General features: G+C 61.9%; 1 protein-coding gene across 2 annotated transcripts; it reads left to right on the top strand.

Annotated features, from left to right (window-relative positions):
* The first annotated feature begins 1,289 nt into the window (after window positions 1–1,289).
* Window positions 1,290–22,473, top strand: Tert (telomerase reverse transcriptase). Of its 2 annotated transcripts, XM_046430392.2 has the most exons (16): window positions 1,290–1,536; window positions 1,650–2,946; window positions 6,844–7,039; window positions 7,854–8,034; window positions 8,702–8,881; window positions 9,556–9,714; window positions 12,319–12,414; window positions 13,126–13,211; window positions 15,017–15,130; window positions 16,044–16,115; window positions 17,395–17,583; window positions 19,365–19,491; window positions 19,901–19,962; window positions 21,073–21,197; window positions 21,293–21,430; window positions 21,736–22,473. In XM_046430392.2, exons 1-16 carry the CDS (start codon window positions 1,318–1,320, stop codon window positions 21,837–21,839), a joined length of 3,345 nt encoding a protein of 1,114 aa, XP_046286348.1. In that variant the 5' UTR covers window positions 1,290–1,317; the 3' UTR covers window positions 21,840–22,473. The 2 variants fall into 2 exon arrangements, with proteins under 2 accessions (XP_046286348.1, XP_046286347.1); XM_046430391.2 differs by having other exon boundaries at window positions 21,073–21,430.
* The last annotated feature ends 1,428 nt before the right edge of the window (window positions 22,474–23,901 follow it).

A 23,901-nucleotide genomic window follows, 5' to 3' on the forward strand; every position in this document is an offset into this window, starting at 1 on the left:
TAGGCAAGGGTTCTATGCTGAGCTACATCCCCAGCCCTGTTTTATTCATATTTTGAAATTAATTATGTTTTCTATGCTGGTTTCCCTGGTGAACCAGAGTAATTTCGTTGTTGGGAAGAATTTCTCAAACAAATCCCAAATTCCCTGGTAGGAGAACTGAGCAATTCTCAAACAACCCTTAAAAGTATGTAAAGCCCCCAGTCTGGGATTTCTAGAGCAGCAACCTGTAATCCGGAGAGCAGAGGATAAATATGAAGCGCCTGCCCTCCAGGGAGGGCACAAGGCTGTTCAAATGTCACGTACACGAATAGAAGCCATCTCCCCGCCAGGTGTCTCGAGGAGAGAAAGGTTACATTTGTTAGCGTTTTGGCGTTTCCAAAGTCAGGTACAGCGTGTCTCCACAAAGCCCCAGAGGCCCGCAGGTTTCCCAATTCCCAGCGATTCAAACTTGACAGCCCCCAGCACTGGCAAGGCGACTCCCCTGAGCAAAGCGCCAGGGCGGCGGGTCTTCTGGCTCTTTCTGGGCTGTCCCAGGCAAGAGCCAAGTCCCTTGGCCTGCGGCTCTAGCATCCTCCCGTGTGCCTGGGATGGGTCCAGCGGCAGGGACCCAGGTGAGGGAGCTCGGGCAGGAACGCAGGCTTCATCTGCCCCCTTCCCTTGGTAGTGGATGGTAACAAGGGACTGATTTGGGGTGCGTGCTTACAGTCAGGACCACAACAGAATCCTGAAAACCTGCAAAGAGGAATTCCAGCTGGAGTTAAGGAGGAGTCTAAGAGGAGGAACTGCCATCTGCCAGGAGCTCTGGCAGGCAACATGGGTGCCCCAGGACCAGCCTGCGTCCTGGGTCCCTCTGAAACCCCTGAAGGGCCCTGTCTACACCCTTCAGCGAGACAGAGCGGCCAGCCCCCTTCGCTTGAGACACGCTGCCCGGCTCCTTCCGCACCCCTCCTGTCCGGACTCCAGGGCAGCCCATCTGGGGTCATGGCCCATCTGAGACAAATAGGGGCGCAGAAGCACCTGTACCTTGGCACCACACGTATCGCCTCTCCCACTGCTGGCCCTGTGCTACCCTTGCAGCCGCACTTGCGCCTGGGCAGGGTGCGGCGGTGGGCACACCTATGTGGGGCGCACAAGCAACAGACCACCGCGGGGCGCGGCGGGGGGAAAGGCAAGGCTCCGCCCCTTCCTCTTTCAGCCCGCCTCCTCCCTGCGGACCCCGCCCCTTCCTCCGTGAGGGCCCGCCCCCGCCCGGTCTTTCCCAGCGGCGCGCGCGCACGGTTTCCCGCACGTGGGGGCCCGGCCAAAACCTCCTGGGCGATGCCGCTCGCGCCCCGGTGCCGGGCGGTGCGCGCCTTGCTGCGCAGACACTACCGCGAGGTGCTGCCGCTGGCGGCCTTCGCGCGCCGCCTGGGGCCCGAGGGTTGGCGGCTCGTGCGGCGAGGAGACCCGGCGGCTTTCTGCGCTCTCGTGGCCCAGTGCCTGGTGTGTGTGCCCTGGGACGCGCAGCCGCCTCCCGCCGCCCTCTCCTTCCGCCAGGTGGGACGCCCTGGGGATCCGGGAGGGTGGGGACGGGGGAAGAGGCGGGACTCAGGGCAGCGCGATTCCCGGGCACCTCTGTCCTCAGCGACTCAGGACCTTCTCCCCTGCAGGTGTCCTGCTTGAAGGAGTTGGTGGCCAGGGTCGTACAGAGGCTCTGCGAGCGCGGCGTGAGGAACGTGCTGGCCTTTGGCTTCGCGCTGCTGGACGGGGCCCGTGGCGGGCCACCTATGGCCTTCACGACCAGCGTTCGAAGCTATTTGCCTAATACCGTGACGGAGACTCTGCGCGGCAGCGGCGCGTGGGGGATGCTCCTCCATCGCCTGGGCGACGACGTGCTGGTCCATCTGCTGGCCCGCTGCGCTCTCTACCTGCTGGTGCCTCCCAATTGTGCCTACCAGGTGTGTGGGCCGCCTCTCTATGAACTCTCCGCTACCGCCAAGGCCCAGCCCACAGTGCCCCGGACCCGCTGGCCCACAGGGCAGGCAGGCCAGACAGGCCGCCGATCCACAGGCCCAGTCCAGAACAGCAGCAACCAGGAGGCCTGGGGATCCCTGGGCTGGCCAGCCCGAGGTGCAAAGCGGCACCTAGACAACGCAGGCAGAAGTCCGCCTTTGGCCAAGAAGCCCAGGTGCAGCCTGGGCCTGGAGCAGGCCTGTGGGCCAACTCCTGGAAAACCCCGTGGGGTGACATCCTGCCCAGCCGCAGCTGAAGCCACATCATTGGAAGCTAAGTCCAGAGCCCAGCACTCCTCCCGCCTAGGTTGCAAGCGGGAGACCAGTCTCCCATCCACACTGTGGCCACCACAGCCCCAGCCACAGGTGGAGGTCAAGCGCTTCCTCTATTCCCATTCTAGGGGCAAGGAGCAGCTGCACCCCTCCTTCCCTCTCAGCTCCCTGCGGCCCAGCCTGAGTGGGGCCCAGAGGCTTGTGGAGACCGTCTTTCTAGGACCAGTGCCCCGACAGCTGGGTGTGCCTGGCAGGACACACCGCCTGTCCCCACGCTACGCGCAGATGCGACCCCTGTTCCGGGAACTGCTTGCCAACCATGCACAGTGCCCTTACCTTGCTCTTCTGAGGATGCACTGTCCACTTCAGGCTGCGGCCACCCAGGTGGTCCGTGCCTGTGCCTCAGGGAGGCCAGCTGAGGCTCCTGAGGGGTCTGCAGACCCGGGCCACCTGGTAGAGCTGCTCGACCAGCACAGCAGCCCCTGGCAGGTATATGCATTCCTACGGGCCTGTCTCTGCAGGCTGGTCCCCGCCGGCCTCTGGGGCTCCAGGCACAACCAGCGCCGCTTCTTGAGGAACGTGAAGAGGTTCATCTCTCTGGGAAAGCACGCCAGGCTGTCACGGCGGGAGCTGACGTGGAAGATGAAGGTGCGGGACTGTGCTTGGCTGCGCAGGAGCCCAGGTGAGGAGGGGCCGCCCTCCCGGCCAGCACTGGCCAGCCCTGCAGCACGTGCAGTAGGGCTTAGGGGAGTGGCCCAGTTGAGGGCAGGTGCCAGGTTCCTTGACCTGTGGCTGTCAGGGAGCTCCAGCTGATCTCTGCCTCTGAGTGCCCTCTCTCCAGTTTGCAGGGACCTAAGAGACTCCTGTCCACTTTCATCGGGGCACTGGGATGACACAGTGAACAGATAGGGCAGGTGTGCGTTGCAGTGGGTTCTGGCAACAGGGGAGGGTCCCGGAGGTCATAGCTTTCTTGAGGCTGGCAGGTTATACTGAATCCTCTCTTGACCCCAGAGCTCGTCACTGAGAATGGTGCCTTACCTGATAGTAACTGGGATGGGAGAAGGTGTCCAGGTCACCGGTGTGCAGGTGTGTAGGTTTTTTGTGTTTTTTGGAGGGTACCAGGGATCGAAATCAGGGGCACTCGATTACTGAGCCACATCTCCGGCCCTATTTTGTGTTTTATTTAGAGCCAGGGTCTCATTGAGTTGGTTAGTACCTCGCTGTTGCTGAGGCTGGCTTTGAATTTGTGATCCCCCTGCCTCAGCCTTCTGAGATACTGGATTACAGGCCTGTGCCACCACACCCAGCAGGTGTGTAGGTTTTTAAATATTTTTTTACTTGTCAATAGACGTTCATTTTACTTATTTATATGTGGGCCTCACATGTGCTAGGCCAGCGCTCTCCCTCTGAGCCACAACCCCAGCCCAGGTGTGTAGTTGTAATGGTGTGTATGCTGGGACCGGGCAGGGTGGGGGGGAGAGACCAGGAAGAAGACCTGAATAGCCTGCCAGCCCCTCACCCAAGCCCTCCTCTCTGCCCGTTGCTCAGGCCTCCATCACCTCTGTCCACCAGGCCTGCCTGTCCACTTCCCTGGCTGCCAGGCCCTGTGGCCCCCTTGAACCCTCTGCCCTCATAGGCTGTGTTTTCTGCAGCCCTGAAGACCAGACTGCAGGGATGCCGTATCCGCTGCCCATTATGGCGGGAGGCCTGCCCAGAGGATTCCCTGTGGCCTGCTGGGAGTGAGGCGCCTTGGCCCCCACTTGTCCAGCTCTCCCCCAAGCCGCCCCTGCTCTGGCCCTTGGGTGGGGCCGTCCTTGCTCCTTGTTCTGGGCATGTGCTGCGTCTCGCCCAGGCCCAGCCCTGCCTGCCCTCCGTCTTAGGCCGGCTGCACGGGCCCCTTCCCAGTTTTCCACAGGACCTGGCTGCTCCTCTCTGTTGGGGCTTTGTTTTGAGTTTGATTTCTCCCTGATGTTTGGGTCTTCCTCCTGCTTCTTTTGGGGGTCCGTGTTAGTTTTCTAACTTCTTAGGGGGATTCTTCACGGTGTTTCCCTCCGAGTACCGCCTTAGCTGTGCCTGTTTTTTGATGTGTACTCATTTAGGTGCAACCGTTTTGGGGGGTATTTTCTAACTTCTATGATTTCTTTGACCAGTGAGCTATTTAGGCATATTTTTTATTTTCCCAGTGAACGGGGTCTGTTTTAATCAGCCTTTTCACTGCTGTGACCGGAACGATTTCAGAGGAGGAAAAGTTTATTTGGTGCTCACTGTCTCTGAGGTCTCAGTCCACAGACGGTCAGCTCCAAGGTGAGGCAGGACACATGGTGGAAGGGTGTGGAGGAGGAGCACAGCTCAGGACATGGCACCAGGAAGTAGAGAGACTGAGCTGTGCTCACCAGGGACAGAACGTAAGGCACGCGCCCAGGGACCCACTCCTGCAGCCACGCTTGCCTGCTGCAGTTACCTCCCAGTGGGTTCCTGTCGGGATCCACACTGACGAGGAGACACCTCTCAACCTGATGGCTTCTCCCTGAACTTTCTGTGCTATCCCACCCAGGAGCTTTTGGGGGACACCTCAGACCCCGACCCCAGGAGATCTGGAAGGGCCTTTTGTCATTTCCAGCTGATCTATGTGACAGCTGTGGTGTGAGGTTGGTGTTTTGGCACCCAGAGTATGGGCAGCGAGCGTGGTCATCTCTGTGCCCTGTGTGGTCTTGCTGACTGCTGCGTGGGGCCTGCAGAGGCCTGCAGGCCTGGGGGCACCGCGGTCTCGCTCTAGTGTGGCTGTGCTGCGCCCTCCTTGCCCTGGAGTCTGCAGGCCGTGTTCGGGTGTGGTCTCTGGTGAGGGTGTCATTGCAGGACAGTGACGTGAGGAGTGCTCGCCCTGCTGTCTCTTTCCCGTTCTCCGGCACGGCTGCACTGGGCTGGCTTTTTTTTTTTAGTATTTTTTTAGTTATACATGGACACAATATCTTTATCTTGTTTTCTTGTTTTCACGTGGTGCTGAGGATCCAACCCAGTGCCCCACCTGTGCGAGGCAAGCGCTGCACGCTGAGCCACGACCCAGCCCCGGGCTGGCTTTTGTCAGTGCTTTCCCGTCGGGTCCTTTCTCCTCCACTAGGTATCTTACTTTTGGGGCAGTGCTGGGGGTTGGACTCAGGGGCACTTGGCCAGGGAGCCACACCCCGCCTTTCTTAGGTGTTTTATTTGGAGAAGGGCCTGGCTGAGCTGCGTAGCGCCTTGCCGTTGCTGAGCTGGCTTTGAGCTCGCCGTGGGCCTGGATCTCCACTAGTCTTTGTCTTCACCTTTTCAGATTCTAGTCGCTGGGTCCGTCTCTTCAGGAGCAGGGAGGTGGGTTTATTTCCCGTCCCTCCTGACAGTTGTCACTTAACTGGACAGCTGGACAGCCTGTTGTGTTTGTTGGTGAAAGAAAGAAAGCGAGAGACCATGGGGGGGGGGGGGTGAAGGACGGAGACCAGGCAGAGGTCCACCCTGACAGTCAAGGCCACCTCCCTGTAGGAGAGAGGCCCCGAGATGTCCGGGGCTCAGCTTTTGTGGGTAGGGCTTGGGGTGCGAGCTGTGGCGCTGTGGGACAGGCTGGGGGTGCTTCGTCAGAGCCAGGCGGGTGGGATAGCGTGGGATTGGCTGGGGTTGGGGTGCCCTGGGGTGGGTCACTGGTGGGGTGGGGGTGGGTACGAGGAAGCCCAGGAGAGCGGAACTTCCGAGGTGGCTGTTAACAGATAAGATGGCTGCTCGGATGATAGATCAAGACCCTGGGGCTGGCTCCTGGGGACACTCGAATGTGCTTTTCTGCCTTTCATTTTCTTTCGTGTGCGGTGGCCCTGGTTCCTCACCATCCTCGGGGCTGTTGGTGCCTTTCCTGGCGGTGTGGATCCTCAGGATGCAGAGTTTATCCCGACTCCCATCAGGAGGGGCCTTGGCGGGTTCAGCCCGACCCCCACCCACCAAGTGCTCTGCCTGGGCTACTTTGCCAGGGACCCACTGCTCTCCTCCTCTTTGTCCCGTGCCGTCTTGTCCCGGCCTGCCTTCTGGGTTCCTGCTGCTTCTCTGTGGCGCCTTTCCTGTCCACTGTTGGTGGTCAGCCCGCCTCTGTCTGGCCTCTGAAGATGCCTGTGGATGCTTCTGACATGCGCAGAATAGAACGCAGAGGGGCCAGGGCGCCCCGGGCTCACTGTGCGTGTTGGAACCTGAGGTCGGAGTCCCTTGGCTGTGCAGCCTGCAAACCCACCTCAGGGTTCTTGATCTTGCTTCCCAGTGACGGGTTTGGAATCGTGTGGACCAGTGTGGGGACAGAGAGTGCACGCCTTCTCCGCTCTGCTCACACACAGAGGAGGAAGCTGCCTGAGCCACAGGTGTGGCTTTAAGCTCTCCAGCAGCCACGCTCAGGGAGCAGAGAGCACGTCTACCTGAGCCCAGTGTGTCCCCTTCAGTTGCTCTCAGTGCCATCCGTGGGCATCACGGGATGGGTGCCATTCCTGGTGGACTGTGGCTGCCACGTGGGTCTGGGGTGCAGCTGTGGGTTGTGGGGACGGGGTGGGGTTCAGCAGCCCTCTTGTTGCAGGTACCCACTGTGTGCCTGCAGCGGAGCACCGTCTGAGGGCAGAGATCCTGGCCAAGTTCCTGTTCTGGCTGGTGGACGCCTACGTGGTGGGGCTGCTGAGGTCCTTCTTCTATGTCACAGAGACCACGTTCCAGAAGAACAGGCTCCTCTTCTACCGCCAGAGCACCTGGCGCAGGCTGCAGAGCGTGGGGGTCAGGTATCGTCTGTGGTCTGTTTGTCGATGTCGGCATGAACGGAGGTGCTGGATCCCAGCTTGTGTGAGGCACCTGCAAGCTTGTCCACTCACAGAGTCCTGTGGTCTGGGTGGGGCCCCATTGTCCTGGCCCGTGGGGCCCTGGACTACGCACCAGCTGCCTGGGTCCAACCATCATAGCAACCCTGCTGCGGAGAAGAGTGGTGGACGGGAGAGCATCAACAGACTGCTGCCTGTGGGTCGGACTCTCTAAGGCACACTGCTGTTCCCTGCCCGCCCCTTGGGAAGTGTCTGGGAGGGGCTCCTTGGGCGACCGCTGGCTGGCTTGGCCTCTGAGCATCTGGATTCTGTGCCGGCTGCATTTCCCATCCAGGTCTGCAGGGCTGCGGCAGGCAGAGCTGCCTGTGCAGGGTGAGGGATGGGGGCTGCAGGGCTCCCGACTGTGTTGTTGGCTCTTCCAAGGCCGCCATAGTGGTGGGCACTATTAGCACCCACGTCAGGGCTGCTGAGCACGTCTGCACGCTCAGACCCCATGGGACTCTTGGCACCCACGCCCAGCCCGGGGTGTCAGTAGGGAGCAGCAGCAGGCTGCAGAGATGCTTGGCCAGCTGGGGGCAGCGAGGTGGTGCTGGGTGTTGGCTGTGTTTGGACATCTTGGGCTGACTGCGGGGCTGGGGTCAAGCACCTGCTCTTGAGGGGTCCGTGGTCAGCGTGGTCGCCATGGCCCTGCACAGCCCTGCAGCGTGAGCCGGGGTCAAGTGTCCTGGCAGTGCACCTGCTGTGTGGGGTCCTGTGGCTCCAGGAGGCTCTGTTGCAGGCAACTCCTGGAGCGCGTGCAGCTGCGGCAGCTGTCGGAAGCCGAGGTCAGGCAGCACCAGGGCGCCCGGCCCGCCCTGCCCACGTCCAGACTCCGCTTCGTCCCTAAGCCCAACGGGCTGCGGCCCATCGTGAGCGTGGACTGCGTCGGGGGTGCCAGAGCGCTCCGCAGGGAGAAGAAGGTAACCCTGCCTCGCCTCGCCAAGCCCGTGGTCAGTGCGAACTTAGACGAGGGCCCCAGTGTGTGGTGAGCCACCGTGGGCAGAGTGAGGTGGACAAGGGCCATCGTTCCCAGGTCTGGGAAGTCAGTGTGGGCAGGTCTGGGCGGATGGGACACCGGCTCGAGGGCCTCTGGGCATCTGCTCAGGGCACGAGACACTCAGGCTCTCTAGGTGCCCGTGGAATCCTCGCGTGGGCAGCAGTGCTGTGCTTCCCGTGTGGGGAGCAGGAGGGACAGCCAGCCAGACCCCGGGACAGCAGGCCCTCCCCACAGCTCCTGACCCTGCGGCTCCTGCCCTCCCCTCCCCTGACCCTGTGCCTCCTGACCTCCCTGACTGTGGCTCCTGGCCTCCCCTCACTTTGTGGGTCAGGAACTGGTTTGGTCTGTGTGAGTGACGATGGTCCCAAGCCTGACCCCAGCTCTGGCGGCCCTCCAGTGCGTGGTGGGTCATGTACCCCTTGCTGTGGTAGGTGGGGTGGGCCAGGTGGCAGGATCAGGTGAGGTTGGCCATGAAGCCAGAAGTAGCTGCTCGGATGCCCCTGGGTCCTCTCAGATCCCCACTCTGCCCTGGGCTCCTCACAGACTGCTGGACCCTGTGCCTTCCCGACACCATGCCCTCTGTGTCCCAGGCCCAGCAATTCACTGTGCACATTAAGACCTTGTTCAGCGTGCTTAATTATGAGCGGGCCCAGCGACCTGGCCTCCTGGGGGCCTCTGTGCTGGGCATGGACGACATCTACAGGGTCTGGAGGGACTTCGTGCTGCGTGTGCGGGCTCAGGACCCGGCGCCCCGGCTGTACTTTGTCAAGGTGGGCACCTGCCCCGCCCACCACACCCACTGTCGTTCAGATCCACCTGGGTGCTGGGGTCTGTGCAGAGCATGGACGCCCGGACACCCCGTCAGCCCGGCCCATTGTTGGGAGTGGTAGCCTACCTCACCCCGATAACTGGGCCCTAGAGGTGTGTCCTCTGATTCTCTTGGAGATGGGAACCTGAGTGCCTGTCTCCTGGGGACACCAACTCGGGACAGAGCTTTGAGCCTGTGTGGGCTCCCTGGACTCAGCACCCCAAGTCCTGGGTCCCACTCTTGGGAGCATCCCACCAGATGTTGGTTCCTCTTCAAAGAAGGAGCTGAACCTGGCTCAGACCCCTGGGCTTGGGAGCCCTGTGCCGTGTTCATGAGTCCTGTGGCCCAAAGGGACGGGGGCAGGCTGGCTCTCTGGGGTCCTCAGTCTGGGGTCTTGGGGAATGCAGGCCTGGCCTCCCTGGGGTGGAGGGTCTTAGAGGATGCAGGCTGGCCTCCCTCCTGAACCTAGCTGGGCCTCTGACCAGAGTTGGGTGGTCATGGTGTGTCTCCAGCCTTCCTGTGCCCACTCCCTGCAGGGGGCGCTGTGGGTGGTTTGGGCCCAGGCTCTGCGCAGGGCCTGCAGGGGCCCCTGGGCCTGTGGGGCTGAGGCTCTGAGGGCTCGTGTGTATCCTGCAGGCAGATGTGACTGGGGCGTACGACACCATCCCCCAGGACCGACTCGTGGAGGTGATCGCCAGCATCATCAGGCCCCCAGAGAACACGTACTGCGTCCGCCGCTACGCCGTGGTGCAGAGAGCCGCCCACGGGCGCGTCCGCAAGTCTTTCAGGACACACGTAAGGCCGCTGCGGGGTGTCCCTGCTGAGCATGCTCAGCACCCAGGCCTGTCGGCACCGGTATCTGGTGTGCTTGCTGTGCTGTGGGTGAGCTGGTGCACGTCCGTAGCACGTGTCTCTGTGGCCAGAGCACGCGGGGCACCTGCCTGCCTCCTCTGGGTGCCGAGTGGGGCTTCCTTTGCCTGGAGCACCTCTGGCACTGCCCTCACGCTCACGGGTAGATTTGGTGATAGGCATCCAGGGTCCTTTCCTCCAGCCACTGGCGGGCCTGGACAGATGGGGGACTGGGCTTGGAGAGGCGCACGCTGCTTCCCTTGCTTTGCCATTGAGACAAGACAGGCAAGTGTTGGCCAATCTTCCGTGCACACTCCTGGACCCCATGTGGGGGGACTTCCGTGTCACGGTGCCTGGGAGCCCAAGGCACCACAGTGATGATCTGTCACGTGGGCTCTGTCAGAAAGTGGTTCTGGGCACCTGGCCTCCAGCTCCCAGTGTGCCCGAGACTGGCCAAGCAAGCTGCGTGTCTTTGTGTGGGCAGCAGTCTGGGCACACGCTGCTTGGGGGCATCCCTTCTGCTGTGGGTGGGCGTCTGGGTGGCTTCTTGCTGGACTGTTGTGGGCAGCACTGCTGTGGATGCCCTGTGGCGCTTGGCTGGACAGAGCTTTCTGGGTGGGAGAGTTCCAGAGGAGAGATTGCTGGCGCTACGTCCAGTTGTACTGATGTTGCCATGGGTTTCCTGATGGCCACGTGCTGCTGCTGCAGGCGTGCAGAGCTGTCGTGAGGGTCACGTCCAGTGTGTCTTGGCGCCGGAACCGAGCTCCCTGTCTGGCCGGCTGGGGGTCTTCTGCATGGGGCACCTGCCAGACCTGCTCTGCTTCTGCTGGGGCCAGCCCTTGCTCTGCAGTGCATTCTGGGAGCCACTCCCCCAGGTGTATGCATCCCATTGTCACCTCCAGGAGGATGTTGGCGGGTGGCTTTTAGTTCTCACAAAGTCCCCTTGGTGGCTGAGACTGTTCTGCAGAGAATGTGCCTACATTCTGGGCAGCTGCTGTTTCCACCCTCTTCTGTACCCGGGTCTGGTGCCGCTGATTTTTGTGCGTGGTTGGGGCAGGTCAGGGGCATGTGCCCCACGCGGAGGCACAGTCACCACAGCACCTGAGTGTTGGGCATCTCCCTCTGGGTCCACTGTTGCCCGTCCCCCCTCATCCTGTGCCTGCTGTGGAGCAGGGCCTTCGGGGAGTGAGTGCAGCGGGCGCTGCCTTGGGCCCTGCGGGAGCAGCGCCCTCGCCTCCCGCCTTACCTGCTCGCCTCGCCAGCTCCGGTTCTGCCTCTTTGCAGCGAGCATCTTTTGCTGGGTTGTTCCAGAGCGCTCCCTCTGCTGGCTTGCCTTCTGCTTCCTGGGCGTGTGTGGACTTTGGCCGTGAGCCTGAGGCTGTAGCTGCCCTCCAGGAGCTTGGTGGCACCATTGGTTGTCATCTGTCTCTTTTTTTTTTTTGTTTTAAAGAGAGAATTTTTTTTTAAGTATTTATTTTTATGTGGTGCCGAGGATCGAACCCAGTGCCCCGCGCATGCCAGCCGAGCACGTTACTGCTTGAGCCACATCCCCAGCCCATCTCTCTCCCCTTCTTGATGATGACCTGTGGGTGGCTTAGCTGCTGTTGGTTGGGGCAGCGTGAGGATCTCCAGGTGTGCACCTCTCTAGGTTGCCCTGACTGCAGCCACTGTTGTGACCTCCTGGGGGCGCTGTGGTCCAAGGCCACGGCTGGCTTCCGGACTCCTCCTGGCTGAGCATCCTGTGGGGCATCAGGAGCTCTGTGTTCCTGCCTGAGGACATGGGTCTTGGTGGCCACTGAGATGAGAAGCAAGAGGGTGTGCAGACAGGAGACGGAGCCATGCCCTCCTGCTCCTCTAGGCCCTTCCATGTGCTGTGGTCTCTCCGCACCCCCATGGAGATGTCGGGTGCCTCTTGGGCCTTGGTGGTGGATGGTGGTCGGGGTGGGGGGGGTGGCCTGAGGCTGGCTGCAGCGTGGCCCCGCTATTTCTGCAGCTCCCGCCCTGCACCTTCCCTCCCTCCCCACAGACAGAAGCCTCGTGGTGGACACCCAGATCTCTTGGTGTCAGGCCTGGTCCTGGGGCCTTGGCTTGGCAGCATCCAGCGGCAGGAATGCTGGCCCCTCACGCCCCCGGTCCCAGGTCCCCCCCCTCTGGGACCTGCAGCCCTACATGCTCCCCTCACATCCTCCCCTGTCCCAGGTCCCCACCCTCTGGGACCTGCAGCCCTACATGCTCCCCTCACGTCCTCCCTTGTCCCAGGTGTCCACCCTCTGGGACCTGCAGCCCTACATGCTCCCCTCACGTCCTCCCTTGTCCCAGGTGTCCACCCTCTGGGACCTGCAGCCCTACATGCTCCCCTCACGTCCCCCGTCCCAGGTCCCCCCCTCTGGGACCTGCAGCCCTACATGCTCCCCTCACGTCCTCCCCTGTCCCAGGTCCTCCCCTCTGGGACCTGCAGCCCTACATGCTCCCCTCATGCCCCCTGTCCCAGGTCCCCCCCTCTGGGACCTGCAGCCCTACATGCTCCCCTCACGTCCTCCCCTGTCCCAGGTCTCCACCCTCTCGGACCTGCAGCCCTACATGCGCCAGTTCGTGGAGCACCTGCAGGACAGGAGTGCGCTGAAGGACGCCGTCGTCATTGAGCAGGTCCCTGAGCCTGGTGGGCATCTGCATGGGCTTCCCAGCGCTGGGTGGGCCACTCGGCTTGCCCTATGGTGGGGACGAGGCCACGGCTACTAGGCACAGCTACAGAGTCCCCCTCTTCGCTGGCCATGCCAGGCCTGGGCCTCTGTCTTGGGCCACGTGTCCTCTTCCCACCTGGCCAGGCTCCCCTGCTCTCAGTTGCTGTATCTGAGACTTGGCAGAAGTGTCTGCCCCCTCAGCTTTGACCTCAAGGCCGCAGGGAGAAGCCCCTTTCTTTGGAGGACAGTCAGGGTTTGTCCTGTGACCCACCCACCTTGGCTTGACTCTTGGTCTTGGGCTGAGACCCCCAGGCCTCCAATAGTACAGGATTGGCTCATGTAGTTCTTTGCTCTTTACAGAATCTTCTAGTGCTTCCTTAGTCTTAGGGGACAGTGGCACCCACTCTGAGGCCCCTGGGTGAGTTTCCTTGGCTCTCCAGGGAGTCATATGGGCTAGGTCCAGTGTCTCAGGGGCCAAAACAGGCAACACTCACTGTCCAGCAAAGTCTGCAGACACCAGCAGCCTGCGGCAGATTCTGTCCCAGCAGCAGATGGGCCCTGGCCCTAGCCCAGCCCAACTTCATGAAAACCTAACCCCGCTACGGAGCCCCGTTCCTGCCCCAGCCACACGTGCATTCTGACGGCCATCACCCGCGCCTGTCTGCTTGTTTTCCAGAGCTGCTCTCTGAACGAGACCAGCACCCACCTGTTTGACTTCTTCCTGAGGTTTGTACGCAGCAGTGTGGTGAGGATCGGCGGCAGGTGAGTGCAGCCGGCCGCCCACCCGCGGTCTTGATGGGTCCAGCAGCTGCACCCAGGGGGCGTGTGGGTGGAGCAGCCTGTTCAGATGGGCTCGCCTGTGCACTGGGGCCGTGGGCCTGGGGTTCGCGAGCCCGTGTCTGGCGGGGCAGAGCACCAAACCTCCTCGGCGTTTAGTGCCTCCAAAAGAGCTCCCTGGCCTCGTGCCTCCCATGGCGGGGGAGCAGACCGGCCTCTGCAGCTTGGAGCTCCTCTCTGGGGACTGGGGGTGGAGGTACTCGGCTCCTCCTGGGGGCCCGAGTTGGTGGCAAGAGCAGGACTGGCCCCAGGCAGCTGTGGGAGAGCCAGGCACAGAAGTGGCAGGTAGAGCAGAATCCAGGGCACACGTGGGTGGTCCATGGTCAGGCTGTGTCATTCCCACGCTGGGCACACGTTCTGGATGTTTTTAGTGAGGAGCACAGTAGTTATCACGTAAGGATCAGTGCTGCCACTTATCTTACTGTGAGTGCTTGCAGTATTGGTTACGAGGTAATTACAAATGTAGAGTATGGAGGGCTGGAGTTGAGGCTCAGTGGTAGAGCGTTTGCCTAGCATGCGTGAGGCACTGGGTTCAATCCCCGGCACCACATAAAAACAAAAAAACAAAGGTATTGTGTCCATCTTCAATCCCCGGCACCACATAAAAACAAAAAAACAAAGGTATTGTGTCCATCTTCAATCCCCGGCACCACATAAAAACAAAAAAACAAAGGTATCGTGTCCATCTACAACTAAAAAAAAGAAAGAAACGTGGAGTATGCTTCTGGGGAAAGCACAAATTGCAAGTGTGTAGCATGCTGAATTGTTTTCTAGTGTATGTGTATATTTCAGCTGTTGATGGACCTTTATCTTATTTGTTCATTTATATGTGGTACTGGGAATGGAACCCAGAGCCCCGCATGTGCTAGGAAGTGCTCTGCCACTGAGCCACAGCCCCAGCCCTGCATGCGACATTTGGACAGCCCCTGGAATCGGCCTGGTGCCTGTGCTCAGGTGGCCTGTCTAGCAGGAGCACCTGCCGTTTCCCAGCAGTGGCCCAGGGCCACCTCTTCAGTGGACTCAGAGCCCCGCCCAGCTGGCCCACCCGGCTCGCAGGCCTCCTCAAGGGTCTCCTGCCCTGCAACAGAACCCAGGCACCCTGCGCCCTTGTTTGGCTGCACTCGTGAGAGAAGGCTGGCTGTGGCCACCGCACGGAGTGCGGTCTGTGTCCAGGGTGGACACACTGTTCTGGGAGAGGGGTCCCAGATGAGCAGTCCCTTTGGTTCAAGAGTCAGGCGGAAGCTTAGAGGTAGAGTGCTTAGCATGGGCAGGCCCTGGGCTCAGTCCCTGGCACCCAAGAAGTAATCCCTGCGGAACGCTCTCAGCTGTGGCTGCCTGAACATAGTTCTTAAAGTTAACAAAGTCACAGTGAGTCAGAGGGCACAGTCACTGCCATCCCAGTCCACAGCGAAAGATGGGAACCGCCGCATGTGGCATAGGACCTCGCAAACTGGCACTTCACGGGGTGTGCAGGCCAAGGGGCCCACACCATGGTGCGGGTGGGGCACGTGGGTGTGGTATGTGTAAGTCTGTGTGCCATGTGCCTGTGTGTGTCCACGTGTGCAGCGTGTGTGTAGCCATGTTCCTGTGTGCACGTGTGTAGGCATGTCTGCACGTGGTATATCTGCACACATGCGTGTCACGTCTGTGTGCACGTGTGGCATGTGTGTGTGCTGGATTCGAGCATGAAGCCTGCCTTGGCCCATCTGCCTCCTCCCTGCGTCCCCCAGGTGCTACGTGCAATGCCGGGGGATCCCCCAGGGCTCCGTGCTGTCCACCCTGCTCTGCAGCCTGTGCTACGGGGACATGGAGAACAAGCTGTTTGCCGGGGTGCAGCAGGACGGGTATGGCTCTCCTCTGAGTACAGGCCTCTCTTCTCACTTGGTCTTCGCTGGACCTCACAGTCGCCTAGTCTTAGAGAACCAGACAGGTCCTGCCATGAGCTTCACATGAAGTCACCACGGAGGCTGCACACAGCCTAGAGAGAGCTGGCGAGTCCAGTCTGTGATGGGTGACAGGTGCTCAGTGTGCCTCCAGCAGCTCAGCAAGGGGCAGTCGGCCCCAGGACCCTCCCGTCCATTGGTGGTCCCCGGGGCCTTGGGGCTGGGGCTGGCAGAGCCAGGGAGCTCGTTCCCCCAGCACTTTCCGTCTGGGTGGCAGAGCCCTTGGACCGTGGCTGTGTCCAGCTTTGCCCCAGCAGCACTGGGGACTGGTCCAGAGACACTGGTGTAGCACTCCTGAGGGTCGGGGTGTCCCAGGCGAGTCGGCCCCCAGGGCTCTGGTCGACAGGTGACTCCAGGAAAGCAGCAGCATCTGCTGGGAGGCGTGGGGAGGTGGCAGGGGCCTCCCCTGCGCTCTCTGCCAGCTCACGGCCAGGGTCACGTCTCCAGGTTTCTAGAACACAGATCTGAATGTAGGTCCCGCTGACGGCACACTGCTGGGCCTCCACCGAGGCCTGGGGGACCCTGAGCTGGGGCTCACAGCTCTCCCTGGTGGCTGAGAACTGCCGTCCAGGCACAGGGCCCACCAGGCTCCAGGGACTGAGAATCGGGCTGTGCCTGATGGAAGGCCAGGCTCGACCCTGTCCAGCGTGGATCCCGTGGACCTGGGCTGTGGCGTGTGCCTGCTCCAGCAGGTCACCGCAGAGGCCGCTTGTTAGGAGGAAGCTGCTTCTCGTCCGTGTGGATGCACGTTTAAAACGGTTGCCACGACTCCCTGGGGCGTGTGGGTCAGGCCCTGCCTGTCTCTTGGTTTCAGGGTGCTTCTGCGACTGGTGGACGACTTCCTGCTGGTCACGCCTCACCTGGCCCAGGCCAGAGCCTTCCTCAGGTGGGTCCTCACGTGGTCCCACTGGCTGATGTGATTCGTTTAATCCAGGAGGGGTCTGTGTGCCTGGAGCCTGGGTTATCCCGGGGCCTGGTGACGTCCCATGGACACCGCCGACCGGCGCCTGGCAGTGTAGCCAAGCCGGGAATGCAGGCGGGCACCAAGAGCTTGGCTCCCGGGCAGCGCCGAGCCTCATGAGTAGCACACACAGCAAACGTGATGGTACTCAGAAAGCCTCAGATGCAGCAGGAGGTGGCACCTGGCACGCCCAGAGCCACCTGCAGGGGGCTGCCACCTCCCGAGTGTGCCGTGAGCCCAGGCTGCATTCCAGCCCTGAGTGGGAGGCCCTGGGCTTGCATCTGTGAGTCGTCCTTCCTGACCAGACAGCGAGGAAGAGGCCAGAGTGTGGACTTAGCGCAGTAGCCCTCTGAGGCCAGGGCCCAGGGCTTGGGGAACGGTCTTTTCCTCCGACATGTCCCTGGTTCCACGTGAATGGGCACAGTGTGCCATTTCAGTTTGTTTTTGTGGGCAGACCAGGGCCATTGGCACATCCCAGGGTTGGCCTTGAAGCTGAGTCTCGTGGCCCCTGTGGGAATCGGGCTGCCACAGTGAGTCCCCACGGGTGCCTCGTCTGCTGCTTGTCTCTGGACCCCTGGGGGAGGCTTGCGGGAGGCAGGGGCTGCCGCCGGGCTGTGGTGGGTACACACTGCACGCCGTCCAGTCCTGAGTTGGCCCTCAGCGCTGCCAGGGCTGGTGCTGTCCAGCAGTGTCCTTGAGCCAAAGGGCCCCAGATGTCCAGTTCACTAAGTTAGGTGAGAGGACCCTGCAGGTTCACAGCGCTCAGGAGCCATACAAGCAGTGGCCACCAGGGGTAGAGGGGACACTGTTTCCCTTGTGTGGTTTGGGAGGATGGCTCTGCCCCAGGGCCCTGGTCAGGGAGGGAAACCTGGCTCCTACTGGGAGACGGAATTGCAGGGTGGGCTCCCCCTCCCAGGACAGGCCACTCAGTAGGGGGAGGCTCCACGGTAGACGGAGGCCTGGCCCTGTGGGTGTGTGAGATGAGCCCTGGCAGAGGGTCATGGGGCCCTGCCTCCCGCTGAGCCCTGGCATCCTGTTCTGAGCCAGTTCGAGGCACAGACACTGGTCTGTCCCGCCTAGGACACAGGACTGGAGCTGGAGGGTGGGGACACCTTGGACCAGGCTGGCTCTCGCAGGCCCCAGGACGCTTGGGGTTCAGGGAGCAGCAGCCCCATCCTGTGGCCAACACTGCCCTCTGGCTCAGGGCCCTGGTCCAGGGTGTCCCCGAGTATGGCTGCAAGATAAACCTGCAGAAGACAGTGGTGAACTTCCCCGTGGAGAGCGAGGCCCCCAACGGCGCTGCCCCACTGCAGCTGCCCGCTCACTGCCTGTTCCCCTGGTGCGGCCTGCTGCTGGACTCGCAGACCCTAGAGGTGTTCTGTGACTACTCCAGGTGAGTGGCCCTGGCAGGTGAGGAGTTAGCGCGTCAGAGTAGGCGGCACTGAGGGCCGGTCCAGTCCTGTTGGCAGGACAGGTATCTGGGGACCAAGGTGTTAGAAGCTGGTGCCCTTCAACCCAGGGGTGGACAGAGGTGCATCTTCCCGTGGGTGCACAAGCACTGGGCACAGGAGCTGTTTATTGGGCTAGTTTGGCAGAAGGACACTGTAGATTCAGGGCACCAGTGTGTCCCCAGCCTGAACCAGCCTGCAGGTCCTGGCTGCACATGAGTGTCTAGGGGGACACAAGCTTCAGCCCACCCATGGCCTTCTGGTTGCCAGGAGTTCCGGGTGACTGGGCTTGGGTCAGCAGGGCTCTCGCCTGGTGGGTGTCTGGAGACACGGGTGCCGTCTCACCAGAGCTCACAGTGCCGCCTCGGGCCCACACAGTCGCCGTGGACTCAGGACCGACAGGGACAGACATCTGGGCCATCTCTTAGGAGTAAAGATGCAGAAATCCCGAGGTTGCAGTGGAGGGCGGTGCGACTGTTCCTGCCCTGGCGATTCTGGCCACCCTGGGCCTCGCGGTCCAGAGCCGAGCTCCGTCTCCAGTAGAGCTCTTTGGTGAGACGGTGGTTTTCTCTTTCTTGAGAACTGACTGGAGGGAGAGAATGACTTCCACCTTCACCTTGCAGCATACACTGCAAGGTGCAGGTAGAGGGTGTCCAGCGTGAGAAGCATGGACGCAGGAGTGAGCTGACCCCAAGGGAGCGCAGCAGGGCGTCCCCAGGGAACCTGAGAGCGCAGCACCCTCACGTCCTCCCTGACCAGCCTCTGCCTGTGCTGCTGTCCCTTGCTCACTTGGCCCATGAGGAAGGGTGACACGGCACACCCTTGGTCACCACCTGGCCCCAAGCCCTTGCTCTGCCCAGTCCTCACAGCCCAAATGCCAGCCCTGGGGTGAACTGGAAGAGGCTGTGTTGGGAGCAGCTGGGAGGTTGGGACGTTTTCCCATCCGCCTGCAAGTCTGTGCGGAGGAGATGGCCAGAGACTCAGGTGGCCTCTCTCGGCCGTTTCTGAATGCTGAGGTGCCATGCCTTGCCAGGACAGGTCACCCTTCAACCTGTCAGTGGCTTGGGAGGGACTGTGGACCCCAGAAAGAAGCCTCGTTCTGCCACTGGCCTCAGGCGACACCTGGTGATGTGGAAGACCACTTCCAGCATCAGAGTCCAGAAGCCGGTGTCAGCAGACACATCCTGGAGTGCAAACTGTGTGTCACGCAGAGACAGCCAGGGGCAGAAGGGCACTCTTCCTGTGTCCTGCGCACATCCCATCCTGGGGCTGTGCCTGGCAAGGGTGTCAGTCGGACACCACTGGCAGGCGCTGTCACCGGGCTGCCAGTCTCTGCCGGGGCTTCAGGCAGAGGGCTGTGCCACACAGGCAGGAGCCACGCCTGCCATGCTCCACAATGGGGCTGCACAGGGGCGGCTGCCGGTGAGCTCTGTCGGTCGTGTCGCTGACGAGTGGACATCTGAGGTGATCCCAGGCTGGGGTACAGTCGTGCTGTCGGCCAGGTCCTGGCAGGAGCAGGCCGTGCAGGGCCTGGTTCGAGTGGCATGAGCCATGAGCCAGCCGGTTCTCAGAGCATGCTGCGTGCTCTGTGCCCAGCCCATCGGGGTCCTCGTGCCGGGCAGCTGTGCCTCCGGCGAGATGTGGCAGGGTTGGGGGAGGAGGCACAGGGCTCTGGGTCACAGCAGCTGTTGGGGGAACACACACCTGACACCCCTTTATGTCACAGCTATGCTCAGACCTCGGTCAGGGCCAGTCTCACCTTCCATCGCGGCTCCAAGGTGGGGCGGAACCTGCGTCGCAAGCTCCTGGCCGTCTTGCGGCTGAAGTGCCACGGCCTCTTTCTGGACCTGCAGGTGAGCGGGGCACATGCCCAGAGCCCCAGCACCAGGCCTTTACGGGTGGCCAGTCTTGTAGTTCTGTGTGTGCAAGTGTGAACGTGCACGTATGAGTGCACGTGTGTGCATGTGAATACACGTCTGCATTTCTCCTTATGTGTACATGTGTACCCATGTGCAGGTGTGTATGTGACTGCACACGAGCACGTGTGTGTGTGTGTGTGTGTGTGAGAGCAGCATGTCCCGCCAGGTGCTCCTGCCCCTGCTGTCCCTTCACAGTGACCCTGGGAGGGCCTGGCTGGACTTAACTGGGGGGGGGGGCTTCTCGCCCCAGTGTCCCCCGCCTTACTCTGTCTGACTGATGGGGATGGAGTAGAGGGTTGCCGTCCAGGGCCCTTGGTGACTGTCCTGCTCTCGGGCACTCCAGGTGAACAGCCTCCAGACGGTGTGCGTGAACACTTACAAGATCTTCCTGCTGCAGGCCTACAGGTGGGTCGTGGGTCCACACTGCCAGCAGCGAAGGCGCAGGGCTAGCAGTGCCCACTTGGTGCTTGTCCTGCAGGGGCAGCAGGGGCTCTGCTCTGCTGGGGCTGTGGGAACCCAGGGGGCAAGTGGATCTGCAGCAGGAGCCACCCAGCACGGCCTCACGTTCTCTCCAGTCATGGACGTACTTCCGCCATTGCTGGACATTTGCAGGCCCACACAGCCTGGCGTCCACTGAGCTGGGCAGGGGAGTGTCAGTGGAAGGTACCCAGCATGCAAAGGCCACAGACAGTGTGGATTTGGGGACCCAGGGGGCAGAGCACTGAGCTCGCAGCCAATGAGCATCGCCAGCCTGCACCCCAGGAGGGTGTGGCGGAGGACGCCGACTTGTGCTCAGGCCTCCAGAGCTTCTGGAAACTCCCTGCCTGTGGCTGTGGCTGGTCCTGAGAACTGAGGATGGGTGGGTGGTGATGTCACCGAAAGCTCAGTCCTTGTCCCCAGTGCCAATTTAGTAACGAGGACAGAGTTTTGAGGAAAAGAGCAAAGTCGTATTGCTTTGCTGGCCAAGGAGATCGGGCCCCCGGTTCAGAGGCTGCTCTGCCCCGTCAGGGAACAGGGTTTTAGAGGTGACTCCAGGCTGTGTTCCAGGAGCACTAACCCCGGGGGCGGGGGTCAAAATGGGTTGCTAATTTGGGAGATTTCTTGGATATTCTGGGCCATCCCCGAAGTCTGATGTTCTTGTGGTGGGTGTGTGCTCGAGGACTGTAGCTCAGGTGACTGGATACCTGGGCCTGTGTGGGGAGGAAGGGTCACTATGTCCCTGAGACGAGGGAGAGGAGAGGAAGAAACAGTCTCAGCACAGAGAGCAAGGGCTGCCTTCAGAGCCTGGAGGGGACAGTGGCGTCCAGTCCCGGGGACAGCATCTCCACCATGGGTGGGGCCTCACTCCTTGACCCTGACACCAAGGCATTTGTTGCCTGGCCCAGCACAGCAGGCACCCAACAAGGGACTGTGTGACAACTCAAGCAGGAAAACTTGTGCCCACGTGGCTGTGCTGAAGTGTGCATCACACGGTGTGCATGCAGGTGACGCCCAGGCCTGCCCTCCTCCCCCCAGGTTCCACGCGTGTGTGCTCCAGCTCCCGTTCAGCCAGCAGGTTCGGAAGAACCCCCGGTTCTTCCTGCGCATCGTCTCTGACACGGCTTCCTGCTGCTACTCCATCCTGAGAGCCAGGAACTCAGGTGCAGGGCCGGGACCGCACGCCCGGGCAGGGCTGCCCGAGGGGGGTGTGGGCTGGGGCTCCACCACAGCTGTCAGCCTCCCCTTGCTCTCCCAGGGGTGTCGCTGGGGGCCAGGGGCGCTGCCGGCCCGTTTCCCTTCGAAGCAGCACAGTGGCTCTGCCACCAAGCCTTCCTGGTCAAGCTGGCTTGTCACTGTGCCACCTACAAGTGTCTCCTGGGGCCGCTCAGAACAGGTAGGTGTGGGAGGAGTGAGGCCCTGTCCTCAGAGACCACTGCCCTCCCTGCTCCCGGGCCTCAGTGAGGTCCTCAGCTCAGGTGGTGGCAAACGACCCCCTCCTGCCCTGGCTCTGCTGCCTCGTCAGCCGCTCTGGGCCTTTTGTCTGGCCCAAGACGTAGGGCCGCTGACCTTTGGTTGAGGCTCCTGCCCTGGTGCTGGGCGGGGCTCAGCTTAGATGTGCCTCCGATCCTAGGGCTGGGCTGGAGGACACGCTGACCTCTTCTGGACGGGGTCTGAGTTCTGTCCCTCATTTTTCTGCAGCCCAAACACAGCTGTGTCAGAAGCTCCCTGAGGCCACCTTGGCAGCCCTCAAGGCCGCAGCTGACCCAGCCCTGACCACAGACTTCAAGACCATCCTGGACTGACCCTGCCTCCTCACTGCCTGGGCAGCGTGGGCTCCGGCAGCCCACACCTGGATCTGTGTCACTGGAGGGGCCAGCCCACCTGAGGCTGCAGTTCTCCGGGGAGCCCCATGTCCATGTGGCAGGTGGGCTGTGACCCTGGGCCTGCCTTCTGTGGACGGTCAGCCCCTCCCTGGTGTGCTCTAGGAAGCAGAGCCCACCCACTGAGACCCTCTGGTGACCTGGGGCTCCTTTGGCCTCTGACCTCCCAGAGGCGGCAGGAGGGGCCCAGTGTGGGCAGTAGGATGTCCAGGTGGTTGAGCAGAGCTGCCCTGGCCCTCTGTGCTGGGAGCCCGGGGCTGTCCTGGGGCCCTGGTGCTCCTGCTCCTTGCTGGCCACACCCACCCTGGAGCATCTCCATCACCCTGGCCACAGCCAAGGTCCACTCCTGATGAGCTGAGGCCCCTGAGTGCCTCACCACACTGCCCACACCTCTCTTGTCCCCTGGGGCCTGAGTGTCTGGCACAACCTGCACACCCTGGCTGGAGTGGAGACTCAGGGGACCCCATGCCCGGCCCAGCCAGACTGTTCCTGGGTGGGGTCCCCACAGGTGTGCCCACGCTGGCCATGGAGAGAACACCCTCTGGATCTTTGAGTCAAAAGTCTTGTGTGTGTGTCGTGATGTGCACTGCGTAAGCACCACTGCATACTGTAGCATGCACAGGTGGGATACCCTGGAGCAGGGTCCCCCCAGGCCAACATGGCAGACCCCTGGGGCAGGTGTGGCTCATCGGAGCTGGACGGAGGCCCTTCCAGGAAGCTGAAGGGAGGGTCAGGGAACAGGTGGGGCAGCTGCAGAGGGCACCGTGGGAGGAGCAGCCCCACCATGGGCGCCAGGCTGCCTGTGGAGGGCCAGGTGGCCTCAGGAAGCTGTGAGCAGCCCCAGGGTTCCAGGACGTCCCCAATGGGACCGCAGGGTGTGTACCGCAAAGGGGCTTCCATGTGATGCCTTGAGCCCTGTGGGGTTTGGCCTGTTACCACTGCCACCACAAGCACAAAGCGCCAATTGCAGGGCCAAGTGAGGCTAACAGCTCTAAGGGGAGAGGTACCAGTCGGCCTCTTCAGGTCCGGCCTTGGTGGAAGCTGTCGCACATGCATCCTGTAGACCTGTTCGTGGAGCCAGCGAGGTTCAGATGGAGAAGGAATAAGGAGCTGGAGGGATGACTGGGCAGCCAACCGGGGGACTGCAAGGCCAGGGCTTGCTGCCCTCTGCCTTGCCTGCCGTCACCCTGGGTGCTGCTCCCTGCAGGGCTCTGGGTGCTCCCCTATGAAGGACACTGTAGAGCTGGGGTGGGTGGGGATTCAAAGCTTGGTGGGCTTCAGACCCCCCCAGAGCTTGTGGTGGGCAGAATAGGGAACCTGGGTGCCTGTGTCCACTCTCCAGAGCGGAGTGTGGGAGTCCAGGTTGCAGGTGGGACAAAGGGTCTCAGCAGCTGACCTTACACCAAGGAGGTTGTCCTGGGCTGGTGGCCCTGTCATCACAAGGGTTCCTGGGAGGGGAGAGGGAGGCTGACCCAGTGTGTTGGCCTGGCCTGGCCAGTGCCCTGGTTTGGGTGGAGGAGACCCCTTGGGCTTCTGGCCCCAGAGCTGTGACAGTACCTGTGTGGTCAGTTGCTGTGCCTCAGGGACTGGTCAAGTCAGCAAACAGAAGCCACACGGGCCTGTTCCTGAAGGTGTCTGACCCCACCTGGAGGCTTTGTGGCGGGTCCAACACCCGCAGCTCTGGGCAGGGCACCCTGCCCTTCCTGTGTGCCAGTTGGCTGAGAGTCACCAAGGGCTGCGGGTGCCGACCTGGGGCTGGGGTGGTGGAGCAGCGGGGTCCCTCAGCTACACCCAGGTGTGCAGAACCGGGTCTGCCCCTGAGTGGTGGCCTCAGCCGGGGGTGTGGCGGGGGAGCAGGAACAGGGCCTGGTGGGGCCCACTTCTGCTCAGATCGGGCACTAGGCCCCTTCCTGGACTTGGGCTCCCTGCCTGGGCCGTGGACCTGCTGTCCCAGGCCCGTCCTTCGTGGGACGGGACTGTTTCC

Source organism: Marmota monax, unplaced genomic scaffold, assembly GCF_021218885.2.
Source record: "Marmota monax isolate L192 unplaced genomic scaffold, Marmota_monax_Labrador192_F-V1.1 WCK01_AAM20220418_F8-fsc00082, whole genome shotgun sequence".
Lineage (NCBI taxonomy): Eukaryota > Metazoa > Chordata > Mammalia > Rodentia > Sciuridae > Marmota > Marmota monax.

Bases quoted from the DNA above. Each gene is read 5' to 3' on its own strand.
- Tert (XM_046430391.2), top strand. From the start codon at position 1,318: ATGCCGCTCGCGCCCCGGTGCCGGGCGGTGCGCGCCTTGCTGCGCAGA. The intron at 9,715-12,318 runs GTAAGGCCGCTG...CCCCTGTCCCAG, and splicing joins GCAAGTCTTTCAGGACACAC to GTCTCCACCCTCTCGGACCT. The intron at 19,963-21,072 runs GTGGGTCGTGGG...TCCTCCCCCCAG, and splicing joins TTCCTGCTGCAGGCCTACAG to GTTCCACGCGTGTGTGCTCC.